Below are 27,367 nucleotides of genomic sequence, written 5' to 3'. Positions count from 1 at the left end.
ATATCATACCTGTAATCTTAGTTCCCTCTTTAGTTTCAAGTGGTACGCCAATTCCATATTCATTTTCACCAGTGACTCTGAAATAATAAACGCCTCCCTCTTGAAGGTCAGTTACTTTGTAGGTAAGTCTGGGACAACTTTCTGTGACTCTTGTCCATCCTTTTTTGCTTGCCTCACGCAGATCAACAAGGTAGTTCTTGACAGGAGCACCACCTTCATTTTCTGGTGTGTCCCATGTTATTGTTGCAGAGTTTTTGGTCACTTCCTTAACTGAAAGACTGGCAGGTGGTCCAGGTGAATCGAGCACTTTTACATTCAATGTTAGTGTGGCTGTTCCAGCAACATTTTGTAGAGTCACAGTGTACTTGCCTGAGTCATTTCTTGTAGCTTGCTCAATTGTGACAGATGTGCAAGTATCTGTGGTATCAATTGTTGCCCGAACTCTAAGATCAACATCAGGCTTGTTCCACATTACATTTGGCACAGGTTTCCCCTTGAAAGGAACTCTTAAGGTGAACGAGCTGCCATCTTTGATAATCAGTGTTTTTCGCAATTCATTACTGATGAGGAAAACGGGTTCATCTTCTCTGTCCTTTGCTACCTGTGGATCAGTCTCAGGGCTTGGCTCACTTGGACCAACTTTATTAATTGACCTAACCACAAAGACATATTCTGCTCCTGATGTCAGCCCTACAACTGTAAACTCAGTGTTATTAGTGTGCTGCACCCCAACAATCCAGTCCTCATCATTGGTTTTCCTATATTCAACTGAGTATCCTGTGACTGGAGAACCACCATCAAACAATGGCTTGTTCCAAGAGAGTGTTATTGTGGACTTGGTAGAATCAATTATCTTTGGTTTCACTGGTGGAGATGGCAAGAATAATGGATCCTCTGCCTTTGTCAATGGGCAGGGAAGGCTTGGTTCACTCAACCCTGCGGTATTCTCTGCATATACACGGTATTCATATTCACATCCTTCACGGAGATTGGAGGCTTTGACCCTCAAGTCATAAACAGGCTTTTTGTTGACACGAACCCAACGAAGACCTGATTTTTCACGTTTTTCTATTACATAGCCACTAATACTACTGCCGCCATCAGAAACAGGCCTTTCCCAGCAGATTGTCATAGCTTCGCTTGTAACACTTGTGACTTCAACATTTGTTGGTGCAGCAGGCACTGTAAATGGATCTAGGGCCTTAATGGGATCACTCTCCAGAGCTTCTCCTGTTCCATATTTATTTACTCCCCGAACTCTGAAAATGTATTCATTGCCCTTAAGCAGTTTTGTAACTTTGCATGTTGTGGCCTTCATGTCTGCATAGACTAATGTCCAGGCAAGACGGCTTGTTTCACGCTTCTCAACAATGTAGTGTTGAATTTCAGCACCGCCGTTTTCTTGGGGTGGTCCCCAAGTTAATGTGCATTTTTCTGCTGTCAAACCAGTTACTTCCAATGGTCCAGATGATGGGCCAGGCCTATCAAGGACTTTACAGTTCACTGCTAAAGATCTGGTACCAGCAACATTCTGTAATGTGAGAACGTACTGTCCAGAGTCTCTTCTGATGGTGTCTCTAACAATTAGTGTTGTGGTTGTGAATGTTGAAGAAATTTCAACTCTTGCTTTAGAATCGATTTCTTTTCCATCCTTTGCCCACGAAATCACAGGAGCTGGGCGGCCAGAAATTTCAGCATCAATTCTTAGTATATCTCCTGCTTTGACTACAACTAGTTGTCTGAGTTTTTCCTCAATTGTAATGCGTGGTGGATCAACATCATCTTTCACTGTAACAGGGCCTGTACACTCTGATGGCTGACTAAGTAAACCAGCTGCATTCTTTGCAATTACATGGAAATCATATCTTTGATCTTCAATCAGGCCAGTCACATCGAAGAATGTTTCTTGGAGATTGGTGAAATTACATTTCAACCAGCGACCATCTGGTAGTTCTCTTCGCTCTACAATATAACCAGTCACCTTGGCACCACCATCATTTTCAGGTTTTGTCCAGGAGAGAGAAACAGAAGTTCTTGTTATATTAGTAACAACTGGCTGACCTGGAGGATCACATGGATCTCTTGCAGCAACAGGCTCACAGGCTTTTGAGCAAGGTCCAATTCCTGCAATATTCTCTGCATATACTCTGTACTGATAGAGAAGTCCCTCTTCAAGACCAGTTACTTTAAACTGTGTGTCAGAAACAAGACCCCTAGTGATCTTAGTCCAGAGAATGCTGCTTTGGCCCTTGCATTCCAAGTGATATCCAATGACAGGACTTCCACCATCACTGGTTGGTTTTTTCCATGTAACCAACATGCCTGACTTTGTAGCATGAGCAACTTGAAGGTCATTTGGAGGGCCAGGTGGTGTGAAGGAGTATTGTGCAACAATCGGTGCAGAGTCAACAGCATGGCTCTTGCCATAACGATTTTCAGCAGCAACACGGAATTGATATTCAGTTCCCTGCGTCAAATGGGACACTTTAATTGATGTTCTTGCCACTGTAGCTGAAACAATTTGCCATGTTGTAGTGGTTGTATCTCTCTTCTCAACAACATAATTATTGATTTGACACCCACCATCATAAACTGGAGGATCCCATGATAATGAAATGTAATCTGCACTTACGTCATCGACTCTGACTGCTGTTGGTGGACCTGGTTTGTCAAGAATGATAACTGTTATTTCAGCTGATTTTACACCAACTGAATTAGTCAGTGTGATTTCGTATTTTCCAGCATCTTCCCTTATTGCATCTTTGATAACAATCTTTGAAGACATTTTGGATGTAAGAACATTTACTCTGGTCGTTTGCTTCAGGGTGTGGCCATCCTTCTTCCATGTCACTTCTGGGTGAGGTCTACCTCTAAATGGAACATCAATTTTGAGATCTTCTCCAGATCTAATGCTGTATGTGTTAAATAGCAAGTCAATAACAGGTTCAACAGTGATATCCATGGCAACCACAGGTGCTCCCAGTGGTTTGGGATCACTCTTTCCTTTGTCGTTCATGGCAGAAATTCTGAATGAATATTCCTCCCCTGTTGTAAGTCCTTCAACTGTAGCTTCAGGCATTTTTACTGTTGTGCATACAGTCCATTTATCTGATCCTTTAGTCAACATCTCTACTATGTAACCTGTTATCTTGCTACCACCATCATGGTCTGGCTTTTCCCAAGAAAGACTCACACTGTGCCGAGTTACATCAACAAGTGTAACCTTTCCTGGTGGTAGCGGTGCTTGGGACACTTTGACCGGCTCTGTGGTGGTTGCTGGCAAGCCAACACCAAGTTCATTCACTGCAAGTACACGGAAGTAATAAACACCTCCCTCTTGGAGATCATCAACCCTCAATGAATTCCTGACACAGTTATTTGTCACAGATGTAAATGCCATTCTTTTAGATTCACGTTTCTCCACAATGTAATGAGTAATCTTGGCACCGCCATCAATATGTGGAGGGTCCCACTGCAGCTGGACTGAGTCTCTTTTGATATCTTTAACGACAAAGTTCACAGGAGCACTTGGGGAGTCCAGGACTCTGACATTTACGAACGCAGATTTGGTGCCACTGTTGTTTTCAAGAGTTAAAATATACTTTCCAGTGTCAAATCTGTCAACGTTGTCAATAACAAGCATGGTGTAAGAGCTTGTGACTTCAACTTGGGCACGCTCTGTTAGGGGTCCCTCAGCCTTTGTCCATTTAACTTCAGGCTCAGGCCTTCCCCTGATGGTAACAAACAAGCGTAGTGTTGCACTTGCACGAACAGTCACAATTTTCCTCAGATCAGCTTCTAACTCTACTTCTGGGGCTTCAAGTTTCTCAGCAGCAATTACAGAGCCTGGAACATCAACATGATCTCCAGCACCTTCAATATTAATGGCACAAATACGGAACTTGTATTCTGCATTTTCCTTCAGGTTTTTCACTGTAAAGTGAGTTGTTTGTACACCAGTGTTTGGTGTACATAGTGTCCATTCATCATCACAGGCTTCTTTCATCTCAACAATATATCCAGAGATTGGTGCACCACCATCATAAATAGGCCTACTCCATGCAAGGGAAACAGTTGTACTTGAATGGTCTGTCACTTTGGGATTGTTTGGCGGGCCAGGAGGATAGGTTGCATCACAGGCTTTGTAATATTCAGATGGTTCACTTGGTGTGCCAACACCTGCAGTATTTTCGGCAGACACTCTGAATTCATAAGAGTGTCCATCTGTTAATCCAGTGACTCTGAAACGGAGGTCAGTAAGTCTTTTCCTGTTGCACTTTGTCCATCGGATACCTTCTTTGTCACGCTTCTCCAGGATATAACCCTCGATTGGTGAACCACCATCATCCTCCGGACGGTCCCATGTGAGGACCATTGAGTCTCTAGTGATTGCACTTGCTTCTGGAGTTGAAGGTGGGCCTGGAGTCTTGAAAGGATTTCTTGCAACAACTGGTTCAGATTCAAGTGGTTCGCCAATACCATACTTGTTTACTGCCATGACTCTAAAGATATACTCATTACCTGGCAAGAGTTTGGTGACTTTATAACTGATAGCTTGAATTTTGGGTTCTACCATAGTCCAAGACAGTCTGCTTGTTTCCCTCTTTTCAATAATGTAATGTGAAACACTAGCTCCACCATCATGTGTTGGATGGCTCCAGTGTAGATAACATTTCTCTGCTCTGACACCAGTTACCTTCAGAGGCCCATCCGGCGGACCAGGTCTATCCAGAACCTTGACATTTACAGGGACCAGTTTTGTTCCACCCACATTGCTGAGGCTTAGGACAAAATGTCCACCATCTACCCTTATGCAATCTTTAACGGTTAAAACAGTATGTGTAATAGTGGATTTAATTTCCATTCTTGGAGTAGCACTGTCAATTTCTTTTCCATCCTTTAGCCACCTTATATCTGGGAGTGGTTTGCCTGCAATATCAGCATCAATAGCAAATGTCTCACCAGCATTCACGATAATGATATCCTTGAATTTTGAGTCCATGGAAACTGAAGGTGCTTCAATCTCATCCTGTGCAGTAATTATTCCAGTGCTTTCAGAAGGCTCACTTAAAATACCAGCTGCATTTCTTGCAATTACTCTGAATTCATAACGGTCTCCTTCTGTCAACTCTGTAACTGTAAACTGAGTGTCAATTATATTTGTAAAGCTAGCCTTCATCCAACGACCATCAGGTAGCTTTTTCCTCTCAACAATATAACCCGTGACCACACTGCCTCCATCGTATTGGGGCCTTGTCCATTGAAGTGTGACAAGGTTTCTAGTGATAACAATAGCCTCCGGAGTTCCAGGTGGATCACATGGATCACGTGCTACAACAGTTTCTGAAACTTTGCTAGATGGACTTATTCCTGCAATATTTTCAGCAAATACTCTATATTCATACTCAATGCCCTCCTCGAGACCATTTGTTTTGAATTGAGTATCAGTTACAAGAAGCTTGTTAAGTTTTGTCCAGAGAATACTGTTCTTCTCTTTGCGCTCAATGTGATACCCAAGAACAGGGCTACCTCCATTATTACTAGGTGGCTTCCATTCAACTGTCATGTGATCTTTTGTCACTGAGGACACAAATGGTGTACCAGGTGCTGCAGGTTCACTGAAAGGATAGCTAACGACAACAGGTACTGAGTCTAAAGGTGAACTTTTTCCATATCTGTTTTCAGCAAACACTCTAAACTGATATTCTGAGCCAGTTTTCAGCTTAGAAATTTTGATTGTTGTACGTGCAATGGTTGCTGATACAATCTGCCAGGCTGTGGTAGTTGTGTCTCGTTTCTCCACAATGTAATTGTTTATTTGACAACCACCAGTGTACACAGGTGGTTCCCATGAAATTATTACATAGTTGGCACTTACTTCATCAATTTTAACTGGGCCAACAGGTGGACCAGGCTTGTCTAAGATGATTACGCCAATTTCCTCTGAGACTGATCCTACATTGTTTATAGCTGTTACTGTATATTTGCCAGAATCCTCTCTATTGGCATCTTTGATGCTAAGAATTGTTGATGTTGCCGTGCTTGAGACATTTAGTCTAGTTGTCTCTTTTAATGAGTGGCCATCTTTAGTCCATGTGACCTTTGGTGTTGGACGACCTTTTACTGGAATTTCTACTTTCAGCTCTCCACCATATTTCACACTGTATGTGTTGAAAGTCAGTTTGAGGGCTGGTTCAATTGTTATATCATTAGCTATGACTGGAGCTGCCAGTGGCCTTGGATCACTCTTTCCTTTATCATTGTAGGCCGACACTCGGAAGAGGTACTCTCGGCCAGCGCTAAGTCCTGTGACTGTTCCCTCACAGGTTTTGGTAGTAGTTGCTACTACCCAGCCTTCTGATCCTTTTGGCTGCATTTCAATATAATATCCTAGAATCCTACTACCACCGTCATGGTCTGGTTTCTCCCATGAAAGTGATGCAGAAGTTTTAGTCACATCAGTCAATGTGACCTTACCCACAGATAGAGGAGGATCTGCTGTCTTCACAGATTCCTCTGTTTCTACAGGCAGACCTACTCCAAACTCATTCTCAGCCATGACTCTGAAGTAATAAATGCCACCTTCATCGAGATCACCAACACGTAAGCTAGTCTTGGTGCATTTTGTAGTAATATTAGAGAAGGCAGGTCTAGTTGATTCACGTTTGTCCACAATATAATTCTTTATCTTCGCCCCACCATCAATAAGTGGAGGCTCCCAAACAAGAGTTACATAATTTCTTGTGATATCTTTAACAGTTAAGTTTAGAGGAGCACCTGGTGTATCCAGTACTTTCACTGAAACAAATGCTGACTTGGTACCGCTGCTGTTCTCTAGAGTCAGAATATATTTTCCTGCATCATTCCTATCACATATGTCAACTGAAAGCTGGGTATAATCTAGACCCTTTTCAATTTGTGCTTTACTTGGTAGATCACCATGATCCTTAGTCCAGTTTATCTCTGGAGTGGGACGGCCTTTGAAGGGAATGCTAATTCTCATGCTTCCTCCAGCACGGACAACAATGCCCTTTCTTAACTCAGAATCAAGTTCAATTTCAGGAGGCTCCATTTTATCAACAGGCTTTACTGTACCAGGAATGGTGACTGGCTCACCAACACCTAGTTTATTAAGAGCACATATTCGAACCTTGTATTCTTGATGTTCTATGAGTTTGGTAATTGTGAATTTAGTATCATTCAACCCAGTAGGTGGAGTACATGTTAGCCATTCCTCTTCATCAGCTTTGCAGATCTCTACAACATAGCCCTGGATGTCTAAACCACCATCATAGATTGGTCTACTCCATTCAATAGTCACTGAGTCCTTTGTGGTGTCAGTAATATGTGCATTAGTTGGTGGAGCAGGTTTAAATGTTGGGTCACATGCTTTGTAATACAGAGTTGGTGGACTCGGTTGACCAACTCCTGCAGCGTTTTCTGCAGATAACCTGAATTCGTATTCATGGTCCTCTGTAAGACCTGTAACTCTGAAGCGAAGGTCTGTAATTCTACGTTTGTTACATTTTGTCCATCTGACTCCAGCTCTGTCTCTCTTTTCAACAATGTACCCAACAATCTCACTTCCACCATCAGACTCTGGGCGAGTCCAGCACACAGTCATAGAATCTCTTGAGATATTTGTTATTTCTAGTTCTCTAGGTGGTCCAGGAGGAACAAATGGATTTCTCATTATTACTGGTACAGACTCTAAAGGTTCACCAACACCATATTTGTTAACAGCCATGACACGGAAGATGTATTCATTTCCTTTTAGAAGCTTAGTGACCTTGAACATAGTTGCTCCACAGTCACTAGACACTACAGTCCAAGTAAGACGGCTGGTTTCCCTTTTTTCAATGATGTAATGAGAAATACTGCTACCACCATCATGTACAGGAGGAAGCCATGACAAAGAGCACTTTTCACTTGTTACATTTGAAACTGTCAGAGGTCCTGCTGGTGGCCCAGGTCTATCAAGCACTCTTACATTAAAGGGCACAGATTTAGTTCCCCCAACATTGGTAAGCTGCAAAGTGTACTGTCCTCCATCAACTCTAATAGCATCTTTGATAACAAGAACTGCTTTGAAGTCTGTGTTCTTGGTCTCAGCTCTTGCAGAATTTTCAACTTCCACATCACCTTTGAACCACTGCATTGTTGGAACTGGCTTCCCCAATACAGATGCTTGCAGTACAAATGTATCTCCAGCATTTACAATCATTACTTGGCTGTATTGTGAGTCAATCTCATAGGTTGGTGGCTCAACCTCATCTTTAGCTGTGATTGGCCCTGTGCATGCAGAAGGTTTGCTGACTGATCCAGCACCATTTCTAGCAATGACCCTGAAATCATATTTTGAGTCTTCTGTCAGACCTGTGACTGTAAATTCAGTTTCAAGGATGTTTGTAAAGCTTGCTTTCATCCAACGGCCATCTGGGAGGTCCCGTTTCTCCACAATATATCCAGTGACCAGACTGCCTCCATCATATTCTGGTGGTGTCCATCTCAGCATCACCGAGTGTCTTGTCACAATTACTGGCACGGGTGTGCCAGGAGGATCACATGGATCACGGGCCACGCAACCTTCAGAAACTTTGCTGCATTTACCAATTCCAACAATATTTTCAGCAGAAACTCTAAACTCATATTCTATGCCTTCCTCCAAAGGAGATGTTTTAAATCGGGTGTCTTGAATAAGCATTTTATTTATTTTTGTCCAGAGAATACTGTTCTTTTCTTTTCTTTCAAGATGATATCCAAGAATAGCACTGCCGCCATCTGAAACTGGTTTGTGCCATTCAACTACCATAGATTCTTTTGTAAAAGCAGACACATATGGTGTTCCAGGAGGCCCTGGCTCTTTGAAAGGATACTGAGCAACAACTGGCTCTGAGTCTATAGCATAGCTTTTCCCATATCTATTTTCTGCAAAGATTCTGAACTGGTACTCAGCTCCAGTTTTCAAATTTCCAACTTTGAGTGTAGTTCTTGCTACTGTAGCTGAAACAACTGCCCAGTTAGTTGTGGTAGTATCTCTCTTTTGCACAATGTAATTCGAAATTTGGCATCCTCCTGTGTAGGTTGGAGGATCCCATGACAGTGTAATACTTTCTGCACTTATTTCATCTATCCTTACTGGCCCTGTTGGTGGACCAGGTTTGTCAAGTATAATGATTTCAACAGTGGCCTCCTTTTGTCCTAGTACATTAGCTACTGTAATGTTGTACATACCACCATCATCTCTTGTTGCGTCTTTAATCAATAATGTTGTATGGTGGGCAGTGTCTGCAACATTAACTCTTGTGGTCTGTTTCAGCTCTGTACCATCTTTAGTCCATGTAATGATTGGCTTTGGATGACCAGTGATACGTGCTTCAATTTTCAAGTCATGGCCAACTTGTACACTGTATGTGCTAAGTTTTGTCCTTACAGATGGCTCAATTACAAGGTCTTTTGCAAGAACAGTGTGTGCTAGATGTCTGGGATCACTCTTTCCTTTGTCATTAACTGCAATCACCCTAAAATTGTACTCTGCACCTTGGACTAAATTGGTAATAATGGTGTCAAGTGATTTAACTTGTGCACACACAGACCACTTTTCACTGTCTTTTGCTTGCATCTCAACTTCATAGTGAGTGATTCTACTACCCCCATCATGTTCTGGTTTTTCCCAGGACAGTGAGATGCTCTTGCGTGTAACATCCACCACAGAGATTTTTCCAGGAGGTTGTGGCACTTCTGAGATTTTTAGTGGTTCTAGTGTTTCAGCAGGTAATCCAATTCCATATTCATTTTCAGCAAGAACTCTAAAGTAGTAGTTGCTGCCTTCTTGGAGCTGCTCGATCTTGTATGACATCTTGTTGCAGGAAGCAACAGTAGAGTATACCTTCCTTGTACTCTCACGCTTTTCAACAATATAATTTTTTATTTTAGCTCCACCATCCAGCAAAGGTGGCTCCCATGTGAGGGTAACTGAATTCTTTGTTATTTCCTTCACATGGAAGTTTGCAGGTGCATCAGGGGTGTCAAGTACTCTGACACTAATAAATGCAGATTTTGTACCACTTGCATTTTCCAAAGACAAAGTGTATTTTCCACTGTCAAATCTGTTTATGTTTTCAATTACAAGGGAAGTATAACTGCTTGTGATGTCAATCTGTGCTGTCTCATTAATTTCACCTTCAGCTTTTCCCCATTTGACCTCTGGAGCTGGTCGTCCTCTGATTGGAACAAACAATCTCAGGGCTCCTCCAGCTATAACAGTGATCATCTTTCTTAGGTCAGCATCAAGATCAATATCTGGTGCCTCTAGTTTGTCCTCCACAAGAATGGATTCTTTGATATCTGCATGTTCTCCAACTCCAGCCTTATTTATCGCACAAATTCTGAATTTGTATTCATGTTTTTCCAGCAGTTTTTTAACTTCAAATCTTGTTTCTGTGATTCCTGTGGGAGGCGTGCACATTGTCCACTCATCAGATGTGCCTTCGCAGAATTCAACAATATAACCTTGAATCTCACATCCACCATCATAAATAGGTTTGCTCCAGTGTAGTACAACAGATGACCTTGAGATATCAATAACCCTAGGGTTGTTTGGTGGACCTGGCCTGAAGACTGGATCCAAAGCCTTGAAGTATACAGTAGGGGCACTGGGTTTACCAATTCCAGCTGCATTCTCAGCAGAGACACGGAATTCATAACTGCGGTTTTCAAGAAGACCCGTCACTCTAAAGCGCAGTTCACTAACTAAACGCTTATTGCATCTTGTCCATCTGACACCTTCTTTGTCCCTCTTTTCAATTACGTATCCTGTAATTGCATTACCTCCATCATTAATGGGTCTTTCCCAAGTAACAACCATGGAGTCCTTTGTTATATTGGATATCTCCACCCCAGTTGGTGGATCGGGTGTGACAAATGGATTTGTGGCAATGACTGGATCAGATTCCAGAGGCTCACCAATTCCATATTTGTTGACAGGGATCACTCTGAAAATATACTCATTTCCAGGAAGGAGCTTGGTAATCTTCAGATTAAGGGTTTGCACCTTAGATTCCACAACAGTCCAAACTAATCGGCTGGTCTCCCTTCTTTCAACAATATAATGAGATATCTCAGCACCTCCATCATGTAAAGGTGTTTTCCATGCTATGCAGCATTTCTCACTTGTAACCCCATATATAGAAATAGGCCCATCCGGTGGCCCAGGCCTGTCTAGAACTTTGATATTGATGTTTATGGATTTCTCACCACCAACATTTTTCAGTAGCAGTGTGTACTGGCCTCCATCAACACGAATAGCTTCTTTTACACTTAGAGAGGCTGTGAAGTCGGTATTTTTAATCTCAAGTCTAGCTGTATTAGCAAGTTCCTCACCATTTTTTATCCAATGGACTGATGGTATAGGCTTGCCAGATATTCCAGCATCAATCTTAAACGATTCTCCGGCATTAACAATAATGGTTTGAGAATATTTAGCATCCAAGTCAATCATAGGTGGCTCTACTTCATCCTTTGCAGTTATTGCACCAGTACTGTCAGATGGTACACTATATACACCAGCTGCATTTTTTGCAATGACTCGGAATTCATACTGTTGTTCTTCCACCAAGCCACTGACAACAAATTCAGTTTCTATGATATTAGTGAAACTAGCCTTCATCCAGCGACCATTAGGCAATTCTTTCTTCTCAACTACATAGCCAGTTATTCGGCTACCACCATCAAATTCTGGTGCTGTCCATCGTAATGTTACAGAGCTTCTAGTGACAATTACTGCTTCTGGTTTGCCTGGAGGGTCACAGGGATCTCTTGCTACCTGTATTTCTGACACTCTGCTGGCTTTGCTCAGTCCAACAATATTCTCAGCATAAACCCTGAACTCATATTCAATGCCTTCTTCGAGATCACTAACCTTGAATCTTGTGTCTGGAATGATGGTTTTATTTTGTTTCACCCACAGGAGGCTATTTCTTTCTTTACTCTCAAGATGATAGCCAATAATCTTGCTTCCACCATCACTGCTAGGCCTGTTCCAAACAATGACCATAGTTTCTTTGGTAGCAGACTGAACAGTGGGAGTCCCTGGTGCACTTGGCACCTCAAATGGATACTGTGCAATTACAGGCTCAGACAGTAGAAAAGAGCTCTTACCATATCTGTTTTCAGCTGCAATCCTGAACTGATACTCACAGCCAGTTTTCAGTCTTGCAGCTTTGGTGGTTGTTCTAGCAACTGTAGCTGACACAATCTGCCAGTTTGTGGTGGATGTGTCCCTCTTTTCCACAATATAATTATTAATTGTACAACCACCTTCATACTCTGGTGGCTGCCATGACAATGTCACACTGTCTGCAGTTACCTCATCTATTTTGATAGGTCCAGTAGGAGGACCAGGTTTATCAAGTACAACAACAGTGATGTCAGCGGTAGCTTCTCCAGCTGAGTTTATAATCTTGATAGTATATTTACCCACATCATCACGTGTTGCTTCCTTGATTACAAGGTATAGATGACTGTCAGTAACTTCAGAATTTACCCGTGTTGTCTCTTTGAGAACAGTACCATCTTTAAACCAGGTAACTGCTGCTTTGGGCTGAGCAACATAAGGTACATCTATCTTCAGGTCATCACCTGCCAGCACACTGAATGTATTAAATAAAAGCTTGAATGCAGGTGTGATGACAAGATCCTTTGCCACAACGGGCACACTGAGTAGACGAGGATCACTTGTCCCTTTTTCATTTGTTGCTGATATACGGAATGAGTACTCTTCACCTCGAGTCAGACCAGCAATAACCGCCTCTGTTACCTTTACAGTCATTACCTGAGTCCATTTGTCACTGCCCTTTCCTTGCATTTCCACAACATATCCTGTGATCCTGCTTCCTCCATCATGATCTGGCTTCTCCCATGACAGAGTTACACTGCTGCCAGTTACCTCTTTAAGAGTGACCTTGCCAGGAGGTAAAGGCTTTTCAGAAATCTTGACTGGTTCAGCAGTTTCCACTGGGAGGCCAACACCATATTCATTTTCAGCCAAGATTCTGAAGAAATATAAACTTCCTTCCTGCAGATCACCAATTCTCCAGCTTGTTTTGGGGCAGGAAGCATTTACAATGGAATATGCCTTTCTTGTGGATTCACGTTTTTCTACAAGGTAATGCCTGACTCTTGATCCACCATCAATAATTGGAGGATCCCAGATCAGTGAGACAGAATCTTTTGTGATTTCCTTAATTGTGAGATTTTGTGGTGCCCCTGGAGTGTCAAGCACCCTGACATTCACAAATGCTGTTTTACTCCCAGAGCTGTTTTCCACTGTTAGTAAATACTTTCCACTGTCAAACCTGTTAACGTTCTCAATAACAAGTGATGTGAATGATGTTGTGGTCTCAATAGATGCTTTATCAAGGGGTTCACCATTCTCCCTTGACCATTTAGCTTCTGGTGCAGGTCTTCCTTTAATTGGTACAAACAGTCTCAGTGTGCTGCAAGCTCTAATGTTCACCACTTTTCGAAGATCTGAATCAAGCTCAATTTCAGGTGGAATATATCTGTCCTCTGCTTTTGGTGAACCAGGTACTGATGCAGGTTCTCCAACTCCCTCACAGTTCAGGGCAGAAATGTTGATCTTATATTCTTGGTTTTCTCTTAAATTAATTATGGTAAATGATGTTCCTACAAGACCTTCCTTTGGAGTGACAACTGTCCATTCATCTTCTTCTGGTAGGCAGGTTTCTACAATATATCCTGTAATGTCTGAACCACCATCATAAACTGGTTTGTTCCAAGCAACAGTAATGGATGACTTTGTTGTATCCAAAATTCTTGGATTCCCTGGAGGTCCAGGCTGGAATATTGTGTCACATGCCTTATAAAATGGACTTGAAGGGCTTGGAGCACTTAAACCAGCAGCATTTTCAGCAAGGATCCTGAATTCATATTCATGCCCTGGTGTAAGTCCAGACACTTTAAAGCGCAAATCAGTTACTGACCTCTTATTGCATTTGACCCATCGGAGGCCAGTTTTATCCCTTCTTTCAATTATGTAAGTAGTTATGGCACTTCCTCCATTGTTTTCAGGATGTCCCCAGCAAACCACCATAGAGTCCTTTGTAATTGTTGTTACTTCGGGAGCTTGTGGTGGATCAGAGGGTACATATGGGTTAGTGGCAACTGCAGGTTCTGACTCAAGGGGCTCACCAACTCCATATTTATTCACAGCCATAACTCTGAAGACATATTCATTTCCTTTTAGCAATTTGGTAACTTTATAACGGTTGACTTGTAAATCTGTGGCTACATTTGTCCATGCAAGTCTGCTTGTTTCACGTCTCTGAATTATATAATATTCAATCTTTGCTCCTCCATCTTCAAGTGGTGGTAGCCAAGACAGAATACATTTCTCTGTTGTCATGTCTGTAACATGAAGGGGTCCTTCAGGAGGCCCAGGCCTATCAAGGACCTTAACATTGAAAACAAACTTGGCAAATCCTCCAGGGTTGCTTGCAGTTAGAGTGAATGCACCACCATCCCTTCGTGATGAATCTTTGTTGATTAAACAGGTATAGAAATCTGCTGTTTTAATCTCTAGTTTTGCAGTGTCTTCAAGTTCTTTCCCATCTTTTGTCCATACAAAAGATGGGATTGGTCTGCCAGTAACATTTGCATCTAGTTTGAAGACATCACCTGCCTTAACTACCACAATATGGCTAAAGCTTGCATCAACATCAAGCTTTGGCTCCTCAATATCATCTCTGCAGATTATGACTTCTGAGGGTTTCGAGGGCTTGCTGACAGATCCAGCTGAATTTCTTGCAAAGATACGGAATTCATATGAAGAATTTTCTGTCAGTCCACTTACAGTGAAGCTTGTCTCAAGGATATTGCTAAAGTTTGCTTTGAGCCAGCGACCATTTGGCAGCTCTCTCTTTTCCACAGTGTACCCAGTGATTGGGAAACCACCATCACTCTGTGGCTTCATCCATTGAAGGGTAATCTCATGTCTAGTTATATTAAGTGCCACTGGTTGACTGGGAGGGTCCACTGGATCAAGTGCAAATGTCATCTCAGAAGCCTTGCTTGGCTTACTAAGACCAGCCATGTTTTCAGCAATAACACGGAATTCGTATGCAATTGCATCCATCAGACCAGATGACTTAAAAATGTTCCCAACTACAAGGGCTTTGCTGATCCGCTGCCACAGGATGCTGTTTTTCTCTTTCCTCTCAATATGATATCCCAAAATCGGGCTTCCTCCGTCCGTGGAAGGTTCATTCCAGCTAATTGTAATAGAATCTTTTGTGAAGGCAACAACTTGTGGAATACCTGGCTGGCCGGGTACCTCAAATGGATAAGCAGCAACAACAGGTTCAGATGTTATGTAGGGACCAACACCATATCTGTTCTGAGCTTTTACACGGAACTGATATTCAATTCCTGTTGTAAGACGAGCAGCTTTGAATGTTGTGCGAATGACAGTAGCTGCTAACTCAACCCAAGATGTGCCAGTTGTCTCTCTCATCTCAACAATATAATTATTGATAGGAACTCCTCCATCATTCTCTGGTGCATCCCATGATATAACTACATAGTCACAGGACACTTCATCCACTTTAATCGGTCCAGTTGGAGGTCCTGGGATATCATGTACTTGTACAGTAATGGTTTCTGTCACTGTTCCCAGTATATTCTTCCCTGTCATTGAATACTGTCCTCCATCTTTTCTCTTGATTTCTCGTATGTTAAGAATTGTCGAGGTCGTTGTGTTGTCAATGTTGATTCTTTGTGTCTGTTTAAGTTCCTGATCTTCTTTCTTCCAGACAACAGATGGTCTTGGACGACCAAAAACAGGGATCTCAACCTTCACATTATCACCTGCTTTGGCTACTACCAACTTCTGATAGACAGATCTGAGGTCAAATCCTGGTGCGGTAGTCTGCTCCTTGATTTCAACTGGCCGGCTTTCACGAGGTTCGCTTCTACCTGAGCTGTTCACAGCAAAGATACGGAATACATATTCTGCATTTTCTGTTAAATCTGTTACAGTATAGTCCAAAGCCTTTATTGTGGTGACATGTAGCCACTGATCAGAACCCTTCTTCTGAGCCTCAATCACATAGCCAGTGATTCTGCTACCACCATCATAAATTGGTTTTGTCCATGCAAGAGTTGCTGTATCCTTTGTCACATCTGTAACTGCTAAATTGTCTGGTGAAGATGGAGCCTGAGAAGCTCTGATAGGTTCTGGTGTCTCTGCTGCCTCACCAATACCTTGTTCGTTTTCAGCTGAAACTCTGAAGTAATATTCAGCTCCCTCTTCCAAATCTTTAACCTGGTATGAACATTTCTGCCAATTTGTAGTGATTGTTGTGAAGGCCTTTCTAGTTGCATCACGCTTCTCAATTATGTAATTTTTGATCTTTGAGCCACCATCAATAATTGGAATTTCCCACTGAAGTGTAATGCTGTTTTTGGTGATTTCCCTTGGTTTCAAATTGACTGGAGGCCCAGGTGTGTCCACGACTCGGACATTGACAAATCCTGTCTTCTTTCCAGCAACATTTTCTAAAGTCAAAATGTATTTTCCAGCATCATATCTTGTACACTCAGGGACAACCACTAGAGTGTATGACTCAGTACTGTCAATGTGAGCTCTACCTTTGAGAGCAACATTATCTTTCATCCATGTAACTTCAGGAGTTGGACGGCCCTTAATTGGTACAAATATGCGGATGGAGGCACCTGATCGGACAATAAGTGTTCTTCTCAGTTCTGCATCAAGTTCAAAGTCAGGAATCTCTTCACGGTCAACAAGTTCCACAATTTTTTCAACTTCAGCAGGTTCCCCACATCCTTCTGAATTAATGGCACTGACTCTGAAATTATATTTGCCCCCTGCTTGTAGGTTTGGAACAACAAACTCAGTGATTCTCAAGGGAGAAGTTGTGTCCTGAATCCAATCATCTTCTCCTTCCTTTTTGTGCTCAACAATATATCCTGTCACATCAAGGCCACCATCATAAAACGGTCTTCCCCAGTTAAATGTTGCTGTTGTTTTGGTGGTATCAGTTATTCTTGGGTTGGATGGAGGTCCAGGTGGATCTGTATATGATAAAAGTATATTAAAACATAAATGAAAAGGTGAGACTTATTTGAAACTACAGGACATTATTTTTTAAATGTTTTGTTTACTTACATGCAATGTCTTTTGTCAGCACTGGTTGGGATGGCTCACTGGGTACTCCAAAACCAGCTTTGTTCTCAGCAGTTACACGGAACTCATACTCAACTCCTTCCGTAAGGCCTGATACTTTGTAACGTAGATCGGAAATGGTCTTCTTTGAAGCTCTAACCCATCTCATACCTCTCCTCTCCTTTCTCTCAACACTATACCCTCTAATATCACTTCCTCCATCCACCACTGGTCTCTTCCAGGAAATAGTTACAGCGGTTCTGCTGACATTATCAATTTCTGGTTTTGATGGTGGCCCAGGGGGTCCTGACAAAAAAAACATCATATATGTAATAATATATCACAGTATACCATGAAAAGCAATTAATACAGGGACATAGGAAATTAAACTTACCAAAGCTGTCAACCATTTTGACTGGACCAGACTGGATAGCATCACCTGTACCATACTGATTGACCGCTGAAACACGGAAGATATATTCATTGCCTTTAATCAACTTGCAGGCCACATAACGGCAATCCATTACATTTTCAGCAAGCTTTGTCCAAAGTAGACGGCTAGTTTCTCTCTTTTCAAGGATGTATGATTTGATAGCACAGCCTCCATCCTCTTCTGGTGGTAACCATGTCAGTGTGCATTTTTCTGCAGAGACACTGCTGACTTCAATAGGACCAGGTGGACCAGGCACATCTAGGACTTTTACTTTTACTCTTTCTTCCTTAATACCAAATGGGTTGCTGGCAGTAATTATATACTCCCCAGTGTTCTTTCTGCTGGCATATTTAATTGACAGAGTTGAAGATGTGGGAGTGCTTGTAATCTGGACAACATCTGATGGCTTGAATTCTCTTCCTTCCTTAGACCATACAGATATAGGTGGAGGTTTGCCAAGGATACTTGATGCAGAAATCACAATTGTTTCTCCAGCCCTGACAGTGACACCATCCTTCATTTCAGGGTCAATTGTAATAGTTGGTGGTTCTGTAAAAAGTTAAGATGCTGATTATAGGTTTTTGTTTCAAAATGTTCTATAAATTCTAAAATTATATATAAGTTCTATAAAACAAACTCAGTTAGTAAAACCTACCATATTCGTCTCTGCAGACAAGGGTGTCAGTTTGCTCTGAGGGAGCACTGATGGCACCAGCTGCATTCTTTGCCCTAATTCTAAAATCATACATGCAGCCTTCTTGCAAATCTGTTACTGTGAAAGCACAACTCTGGATATTGACATGGTTGGCCTTCATCCAGACCTTTCCTGGATGCTCTAGTTTTTCAATGATATAGCCGGTCAGTCTGTGACCTCCATCGTATTTAGGCGCAGTCCAAATGAGTGTTACGCTGTTCCTTGTAATGTTGATTACATCAGGTTTGCCAGGAGGATCTAAATAACAGGAATAAGACATGTAATATGTATGATAAATTATGTGTTATTTCATTGAAATTGTAAAAAAAAAATCTTAAAGACCAGAAATTTACCAATTGGATCAAGGGCAACAAATGCTTCAGTTGGTTTGCTTGGTTTTCCTATTCCAGCCACGTTTATAGCCATAACTCTGAATTCATACTCAAGGCCCTCAACTAAACCAGTCACTCTACACTCCTTCACTCTCAGAGGTGTCTTGCTGGCTCTCTTCCATAATAAACTGTTCCTATCTTTGAATTCCACATGGTATCCTAAAATCAAAATTTAAAACATGGTAAATGTTTTTACATGATCAGAGCACACAATAAATAAATTAGAAACTGTAGGAAGGAAAAATTAACCTGTAATAGGAGAGCCTCCTGTATCCTTTGGATCTGACCACGACACAATAGCAGACTCATGGCGAATAGCCAAGACCTGTGGTGGCTCTGGAGCCTCTGGCGCATCTTTTGAAAAAGAAAAAAAAAATAATTTAACATAAATTTGTCCATAAGTGCAGCTCACCTACCTGCAACACTATTTTAAATCCATAATTTTAAGCTCAATATTTCATTACATGAGTTTTATAATGGCGTAAATGTAGTTCAATTAATTTAACATACTATTGTAATTTCAAACTAAAAACGGAAGCAAAATGGAAGTCAGCTAAAGCAAAGGATTTCAGTCAGCGACTCAAATGTCAAGTGATTTCTTAATTTTTATTTGAATAGCTTTTATGTTGAGGCAGGTGAGGTTTAGAAAAAAATTTCAAAAACAATGTCTTAATTTATGTAACATTTTATAGTGGGCAACATCTTGAAAATCTTTATTAACACTCACTGAATGGATGTTTAGCCACCACTGGATCAGATCTCAGGAAGTCTCCAACACCATATTTGTTTTCAGCACATACTCTGAATAGGTACTCTGTTCCATCATGGAGTCTGGTGACTCTCATGGTGTTCTTCTGAATGGCTGAAGCAACAGTGACCCACTTGTTATTTGTGGACTGCCTCTTCTCTAAGATGTAGTTGGAAATTTCTGATCCACCATCATCCTTGGGTGGACCCCATTCCAAAGTAATTCCATCAGCTGTAATTTCATCAAATTTGATGGGCGCTGTGCAAATTCCAGGCTTCCCAACTACCTTGATGTCTATGGTGCCTTCCTTGGTTCCTGCACTGTTTTTCAAAATGAGACAATACTTCTCTGCATCACCTCTCTGACAGTCACGTATCAGCAAGGTTGTGTTTGTTACTGTGGATTCAACAGAGACTCTTCCACTATCTCCCAAAGCAACACCTCCCTTCTTCCACATGACTGTTGGAGCAGGAATACCAGTAATTGGGATTGTGAGGCGAACCGTGCTTCCCTCCTTTGCCACATAACAAGAGTCTGGCAACCCCTTAAGGTCACAGTCTGGGAGAACTGCAGAGTAAATGTGCAAATGTAAATATAAATATATAGACAACCCCAACAATGTTGTTTAAAGAAAAATTAACAATGTTTTATGTTTTCTAATGTGATAAATATAATCAAACACATACCAATTTGATCCTTAGCCACCACAGTCAGTTCAGTGGTGGGTCCTTCAGCAGACTCATTATAAGCTTTAACTCTGAAAGAGTATTCTTTTCCTTCTTGTAGGTCCTTTACTGTGTATTGCAGTTGTTTGGCCTTCATGAGCTGCTTCCATTTGTCTTCACCTTCACTGATTTCTAATGCATATGCAACAATATTGCTTCCACCATCACTGATGGGCTTCTTCCAAATAAGTGTGCAAGAATCCTTGGTGACCAGTGCAGGTTTGAATTCTGTAACTGGTCCAGGTTGCTCTGCAATAGAACATTATTTGGATTTGATTTAATTGTGGCACATTATGTAACATAATCCCATAACATCAATTATCAATGATCAAATGAGTACAAAAGTGTAACAACATTAACCTGAGGCTTTAACTGGTCCAGCTGTCTCACAGCCTTCACCAATACCATACACATTTTCAGCTGAGACTCTGAAACAGTAGGCTTTCCCAGCATCTAGGTTAGTAATTCTGAAAGATGTTTTGGGGCACTCAGAAGCAACACAGGTCCATGCTTTCCGTTCTGCCAGACGTTTTTCCACAACATAGCTCTTCACTGGACTTCCACCATCAATTTGTGGAGGATGCCAAGTGATAGATGCATGATTTCTTGATGTTTCTTTTACAGTCAGGTTGAGTGGTGGTCCAGGTGTATCTAAATAAGATTAAATACATAATATGGAGTGAATATTATAACTTATATAGCTAATTAGTAACTTATGAAAAAGCTATTTTAAGGTTAAAATAATATCTCAAAAACATTATTAAAATAATACCTAAGACTTTGACAACAATGGTATAGGACTTGGATCCACTGCTGTTTTCAAGGGTTAGCACATATTTGCCAGCATCATATCTGTTGATGTCTTCACAGTATACAAAAGTATCCCATTCGGTTGTGTTGATCATAAGACCTTGCCTCTCCTTCAAGTTGGCATTGACCTTGCTCCATGTCACCTTTGGTGCAGGACGGCCTCTAATTGGCACATAGATTCTCAGTGTGACTCCAGCTCGCAATACAAGTGCTTTCCTAAGATCTGCATCAAGGTCTGCCTCAGGAGCAACTATAAGAAAATAAAAACAGAAAAATGTAGTGTGTCAAGCATCTAAATATAGCATATTTAAATTCTTATCACAAAAAACAGACAATGTACATACTTAAAATATCTTGTGCCATATGCTTCCCAGGAACTTCACTTGGCTCACTAAATCCAATCTTATTTACAGCAGTCACACGGAATTGATATTCTGTGTTATCAAGGAGCCCACTGACAAGGAACTTTGTGTCCTGGAGATTTTTTGGCATATTGCACTTTAACCAGTCCTCTGAATCTGCCCTCTTGACCTCAACCAGGTAGCCCAAAATTTCACATCCACCATCATAGGCAGGCTTGGTCCATGATAGACTGACTGAGCTGTGTGTAGAGTCAACAACCTTGGGGAAAGCAGGTGGCCCTGGAGGATCTATAGTAAAAGAAGATTAATGCAAGTGTCTCAAAATAATGAAAATCTAATTTAAGGAAAACTGGATTACAAGTAGGAAACTTAACTTACATAGTGGGTCCACTGCAAGAGCAGCTTGAGAGGGATCGCTTGGTTTGCCAAGACCAGCCTTATTGAGAGCAATAACTCTGAATTCATACTCAGAACCCTCAGTGAGACCTCCAGCTTTAATTGTTCTATCAATGACAGGTTTTCTGTTTATTTTAGACCAACTGAGTTCCTGAATTTCACGTTTTTCCACCATGTATCCAAGGATTGGGGATTTGCCATCATCAGCAGGGGCCTTCCAGCTCACAGTCATGTGGTCTTTGGTAACATTGGTAATAACAGGTGGGTCACAAGGTCCGGGAACATCTGGTTTTGGGGATAGCATTGTGAACATGAATGGATAGTGTATATATTTGACCTGTGATCCTTTAGGATAACATATTAATTCTAAGATACTTACCATATGGATTCTTAGCAATCACAGAGGTAGTGACAATTGGGTCACCAACACCATACTTGTTTTCAGCACTGATGCGGAACTCGTATTCATGACCCTCAATCAATTTCTCCACTGAGCAGTTTGTAATCTGGCCATTAATGTTGGAAGTAACCTGAGCCCAGTTAGCTCTGCTTGTTTCACGTTTATCAATAATATAGTTGGTTATTTCAGCTCCACCATCTGAAAGAGGTGGCTCCCACCGCAGTTTAACCCGGTCAGCAAAAACTTGGCTGATCTTTACTGATGCTGGGGGTCCAGGTTTATCTGTGAAAACAAGATTAAAATGAGATTTTAATTCCACTCAAGTCTGCTGCTTATATCTACAATGTTTACACCCCACTGCACTATCACATCATACTCTTACACTGTGCATATATACATATATATATATATATATATATATATTCTTGTTTTATTTTAAAACATTTTTTTAATGTTAAATTACTTTTGGTAATAGATGAATAGATGAATCAAATGATCTATCTATCTACCTACCTACCTATCTATCTATCTATCTATCTAGATTGTCTATATGTTTTTCATAGGAATAAGATAAGCACTTCACCAAACAATAATTGGTGGCTAATTTTGGCCCAAGTTGAAACAGTCATGTAAAGCATTATGTAACTCCACATTTCCGTTCAGAATCCTTAATCCATTGAAAATATTAGTGATATCAGTGAGTGTTCAAGCATCTCTTTTATCATTCACTTAAAGAGAACATCTAATGGCCTATAAGCCATGGTTTTTGTTACTTTCTCACTACTGCTCACTAGTGTCCAATAGATAAGTAAAGCATTCTTATAGATTTTCAATCAAATAACCAGTTCCCTAGTTCATGGTGATGTCACACTACATGACTTGAACATTACTTTTGTATAAATTCAGACATTATCAAATTCTGAGATTATTGCCTTTCAGATCAAGTTTTTGGATTTTTAAAAAATTAATTTCACTTGTGTTGCTCATTAAATGGGGACTCTTGGTACTTTGGTGTCCATAGCCATTTGTAAATTACAAACTGCAAAGAAGACTCATTTAAACAGTCTACTTTAGTTAAATACAGGCAATGTTCCATTGCGTGTACAAATTCAAATCAGTGAAATGCATGTTAATGCAAGATGTAAATGGGCTGATGTGCTGGTGGAACCATTATTACATAGCTACTGTCAACTTACCCAGAACCTTCAGCTTAATGTTGCCAGACTTAGTGCCACTAGGGTTCTCAGCAACAATAGTATACTCTCCAGACTCCTTTCTTGTCACAGAGAACAATTCTAAGAGGAAGAGGTGTCTCTTCTGAGACATCTTCATGCCCTCAACAAGTGACAATGGCACACCATCTCTCTTCCATGAAACTTTTGGTAATGGTTTTCCATAGACCTCAGCATAAAGGCAAACATTTGCTCCAGCTTTGACAGTGATAAGGTTCTTCATTTCAAGACTGATCTCAACCCTGGGTGGAACTGAAATGTGACACAAGAAGAAAACCAAGATTTAAATCTTGATATAGCCTCTGGAACTAATAAATGTAAATAATTTAGGTAAAGCATGAGTTACCATGCTCTGCAATGACTGTGATTGCATCAGACTCTTCTGAAGGTTCGCTGATGTTAATTGCTGTCTTTGCAATTATTCTGAACTTGTATTGGGCTCCCTCTTCAAGTCCAGTGGCAATGTATTCCTCTTTTGGCACATTTTGGCTGCTTGCATTTATACGTACCCACTTGTCCCCTGGAAGCTTCAAACACTCAACATAATAACCAATAAGTTTGCTACCACCATCATGTTTTGGACGGTTCCAAACAAGGGAAACTGAATTTCTTGTCACGTCAAGAACCTCTGGTTTACCAGGTGGATCTGGTAAAAACAAAAGTTAATAAAATGTCATTAGATTTCACATTATAATACAGTAGGATATTTTAGTAAAATATCTCCTCTACCACATACCAACGGGGGTCCTGGCTGTAATGATCTCAGTAGGTTTGCTTGGTTTGCTTTGTCCTGCTTTATTCACAGCAGATACCCTGAATGTGTATTCCAGACCCTCAATAAGGCCAGAGCAGGAGTATTCAGTTGGACGAACAAGTGTCTCATTTGCCTTGACCCATAAAAGGCTGTTTCTCTCTTTACGTTCAATTGAGTATCCTATAATAGGACTACCACCATCATTTACTGGTCTCTCCCAAGACAAAACAACAAAGTCCTTGTTGATTTTATTGACACAGCAGTTCCTTGGTTCACTGGGTGGATCTGAAATAACACATTTAAAATGTTAAACTTTTATGAAAATCAGACCCATATTCATTAATGGGTCTCATATACTGAGTATGGGCTCTTTCTCACCACTTTTTGTTCTTTTTCTGATCTAATTTGGTTAATTAGTGTTCTTTGGCCTCGATGTCCAGTATACTTTATACATACTTGTAAGTCTAACATTTCTCAAAGGATGCCAGCCAACAGCTCATAATATATATCGTGTTTGGTTCACTTCCTACAGTTTGGTTGAATCAGTGTTAAATCATACTCTTACTGCAGTTGATTTGGTCCACACCCAAATGCAACTACTGCACACACCTACCTGAAATGGACCACCCCAAGGGGGTACACACCAGAGTTTGATTAAAAAAGACTAAATATTACATAGGTGAAAGTGCCCTAAAATACAGCTTTTGCAACAGTTTGTTAGTATTATATTAGACCTACCAAATGGATATCTGGCAATCATTTTTTCGGAGTAGATTGGCTCTGAAATCCCAAAGCGATTTTCAGCACGCACTCGGAAACCATATTCTTTGCCAGGGGTAAGTTTTACCACTCGGCAACTGGTCTTGGTGCAAGAGGCTACAGCAGGGACCCAGTCACCTCTGCTCACGTCACATTTTTCAACAACATAATTAGTGATGTTGCTACCACCATCCTCAGTTGGTGAGTTCCATGCAAGAGTGCAGGCATCAATGTCCATCTCAAGAATTTCCAGGGGCCCCTCTGGGGGACCAGGGATATCTAAAGGAAACATTTATATTTAGGCATAACAAAGATGTTTATAATAGATGTTGTTGTGAATACACTGTTCTTTACTGGTAACTTACCCATGATTATAATTCTGAGGATTTGGTTGACCTTAGAAATGCTGTTCTCAGCAGTAAGACTGTAATAACCACTGTCCTTCCTTGAAACATCCTTAATCATTAGTGTGGATGAGGACAACGTTTTTTGCACAGAAAGACGATCAGATGTTACCACATCATCACTTCCTCTTTTCCATGTCGTGACTGGAACAGGTTTGCCAGATACAAGTGCTTCGACATTCAGCTTTGTTCCTGCCTTTGCTGTGACTACATCAGGCATGATAATCTTTGGTGCCACTGAAACATGAATGGTAAAAAATATATATAGTGTTAATCAAAGAAGGTAATGTTTATAAAACCATTAAAAGTGTTACATTTAAAAAGTAGTTATGAAAATATTAAGATACATACTCAGGTGCTCTTTGACTTCAAAAATTCCTTCAGCCTCTCTTGGCAGGCTGCATCCTATAGAGTTTCTTGCAGCAACCCTGAATCTATACTTCGTGTTTTCTTTTAGACCAACAACCACAATGCTCAAGTCCTTTACAACTGAGTATGATGTCCATTTGTCCTCAGGTTGACCAGCCTCCTGGTAATCAACAATGTAGCCATTAATCTTAGATCCTCCATCTCTCAGTGGTTTTAGCCATCCAAGTTTTGCACTGTTCTTCGAAATCTCCAAGACATCCATCTTTTTGGGAGGATCTGGTTCACCTTTAAGGAAAAATTAATGAAATATAATTAATTACATGTAATATTATATAAACAGGAACAATACCCCTTATACAGTATGCAGTATATGGTCACTTACTCATGGGATCTACAGCCAAATAGGATTTTGGAGAGTCTTTTGGCACCCCAATACCATACTTGTTGACTGCCATGACCCTGAAGTAGTATTCAGTTCCCGGTGTTAGGTTTGTGATTTTAAAGCTTGTTTTCTTTAAGTCGTTGGTGCAATTTGTCCATGTTTTCCTATCTACTTCACGTTTCTCAACAAGGTAGTTAAGGATTGGACTGCCACCATCATTTTCTGGAGGTGACCAGGAGAGTTGGCAAGATGTCTTTGTGACATCAGTTGCTTCCAGTTCACCAACAGGTCCAGGAGTATCTGTTTAAAGTAATATGTTAACGTGTTATTGTCTGTCATAATTTTTGATTAAAGTTCCTAAAGAAATAATTCATAAAAATAAAATTGATAAAGAAAAATATCCTATGATTTATCCTGAATTTTATCTTTTAAACTTAATAATCCTATTGTTTAACTATGTATAAATGATTTACTCACTTGTAATTATATGTTAAATATTAAGTGTTATTTAACATACCCAAGACCTTAACACGAACAAATACAGCTTTCTCTCCTGAAGGATTTGAGAGTGTCAGAGAGTATTTTCCAGAGTCTTCACGTGTGCTCTCAGGTATAACAAGAAAGGTCATTGTATCAATCTGGTCCACATGACCTCTCCTGACAACATTGTCAATACCAATGCGTTTCCAGGTCACTTTGGGTGATGGCCTTCCTCTGATTGTAGCAAATAGTCTTATGGGACAACCTGCTCTTACACTGAGTCCTTTTCTCAAACTGGCATCCAGATCAATCTCTGGCAATTCTGTAGTAAAAAATGTGTAAATAAATTAGGTATACTGTACATATATTATATATAAGTGTTTACTTACGTTGAGGAAGAAGAGAATGCATCTTACCATGAATCTCTTTTGGTGTCACAGCATCTTTAAGTTTTGCTGGGCGACCCATTCCAACTTGATTTTGTGCAGAGACACGGAATTCATATTGTTTCCTCTCATCCAAGTTGAGCATTGTGAATTCAGTGAGAACAAGCTGCCCACTAGTGTTGCATTTTGACCAGCCTTCTTCTGGATCTCGCTCTTTTTCACCTTCCATTTCAATCTTCTCTCTCATTTCAACCAAATATCCAATGATTGGGGCACCACCGTCATACACTGGCTTGGACCAGCCAAGTGTAATTGAAGTCTTTGTACTGTCCACCACTTTCAGATTGGCAGGAGGACCAGGAGGCTCTGAAATAGTCACAAATTCTATATATTGTAGCCCTTTATCATAAAGAATTACAAAAAAATTCAAATATAAGT

The 27,367-nt window shown here is 40.7% G+C and overlaps 1 protein-coding gene across 15 annotated transcripts in view; it reads right to left on the bottom strand.

Moving 5' to 3' along the window:
• ttn.2 (titin, tandem duplicate 2) overlaps window positions 1-27,367 on the bottom strand; it is a 174,588-nt gene that overhangs the window by 27,714 nt on the left and 119,507 nt on the right. For all 15 annotated transcript variants that reach the window (XM_053233883.1, XM_053233884.1, XM_053233885.1 and 12 more), the window contains 22 exons: window positions 26,960-27,295; window positions 26,581-26,865; window positions 26,064-26,363; window positions 25,664-25,966; window positions 25,274-25,549; window positions 24,888-25,187; window positions 24,132-24,434; window positions 23,742-24,041; window positions 23,360-23,647; window positions 22,143-22,445; window positions 21,746-22,048; window positions 21,350-21,655; window positions 20,968-21,255; window positions 20,556-20,846; window positions 20,157-20,444; window positions 19,450-20,037; window positions 18,972-19,076; window positions 18,684-18,881; window positions 18,292-18,588; window positions 17,598-18,185; window positions 17,207-17,509; window positions 10-17,112 (listed from right to left, as the gene is read on the bottom strand). In XM_053233883.1, coding sequence (XP_053089858.1) covers window positions 10-17,112; window positions 17,207-17,509; window positions 17,598-18,185; window positions 18,292-18,588; window positions 18,684-18,881; window positions 18,972-19,076; window positions 19,450-20,037; window positions 20,157-20,444; window positions 20,556-20,846; window positions 20,968-21,255; window positions 21,350-21,655; window positions 21,746-22,048; window positions 22,143-22,445; window positions 23,360-23,647; window positions 23,742-24,041; window positions 24,132-24,434; window positions 24,888-25,187; window positions 25,274-25,549; window positions 25,664-25,966; window positions 26,064-26,363; window positions 26,581-26,865; window positions 26,960-27,295 — 23,652 coding nt within the window. The remainder of the gene's footprint in view (window positions 1-9; window positions 17,113-17,206; window positions 17,510-17,597; window positions 18,186-18,291; window positions 18,589-18,683; window positions 18,882-18,971; window positions 19,077-19,449; window positions 20,038-20,156; window positions 20,445-20,555; window positions 20,847-20,967; window positions 21,256-21,349; window positions 21,656-21,745; window positions 22,049-22,142; window positions 22,446-23,359; window positions 23,648-23,741; window positions 24,042-24,131; window positions 24,435-24,887; window positions 25,188-25,273; window positions 25,550-25,663; window positions 25,967-26,063; window positions 26,364-26,580; window positions 26,866-26,959; window positions 27,296-27,367) is intronic.

Source organism: Pangasianodon hypophthalmus, chromosome 5 (assembly GCF_027358585.1).
Source record: "Pangasianodon hypophthalmus isolate fPanHyp1 chromosome 5, fPanHyp1.pri, whole genome shotgun sequence".
Taxonomy (NCBI): Eukaryota; Metazoa; Chordata; class Actinopteri; order Siluriformes; family Pangasiidae; genus Pangasianodon; species Pangasianodon hypophthalmus.
Note: the sequence above shows the minus strand (reverse complement) of the source record. Positions and strands in the feature narration are given on the sequence as shown.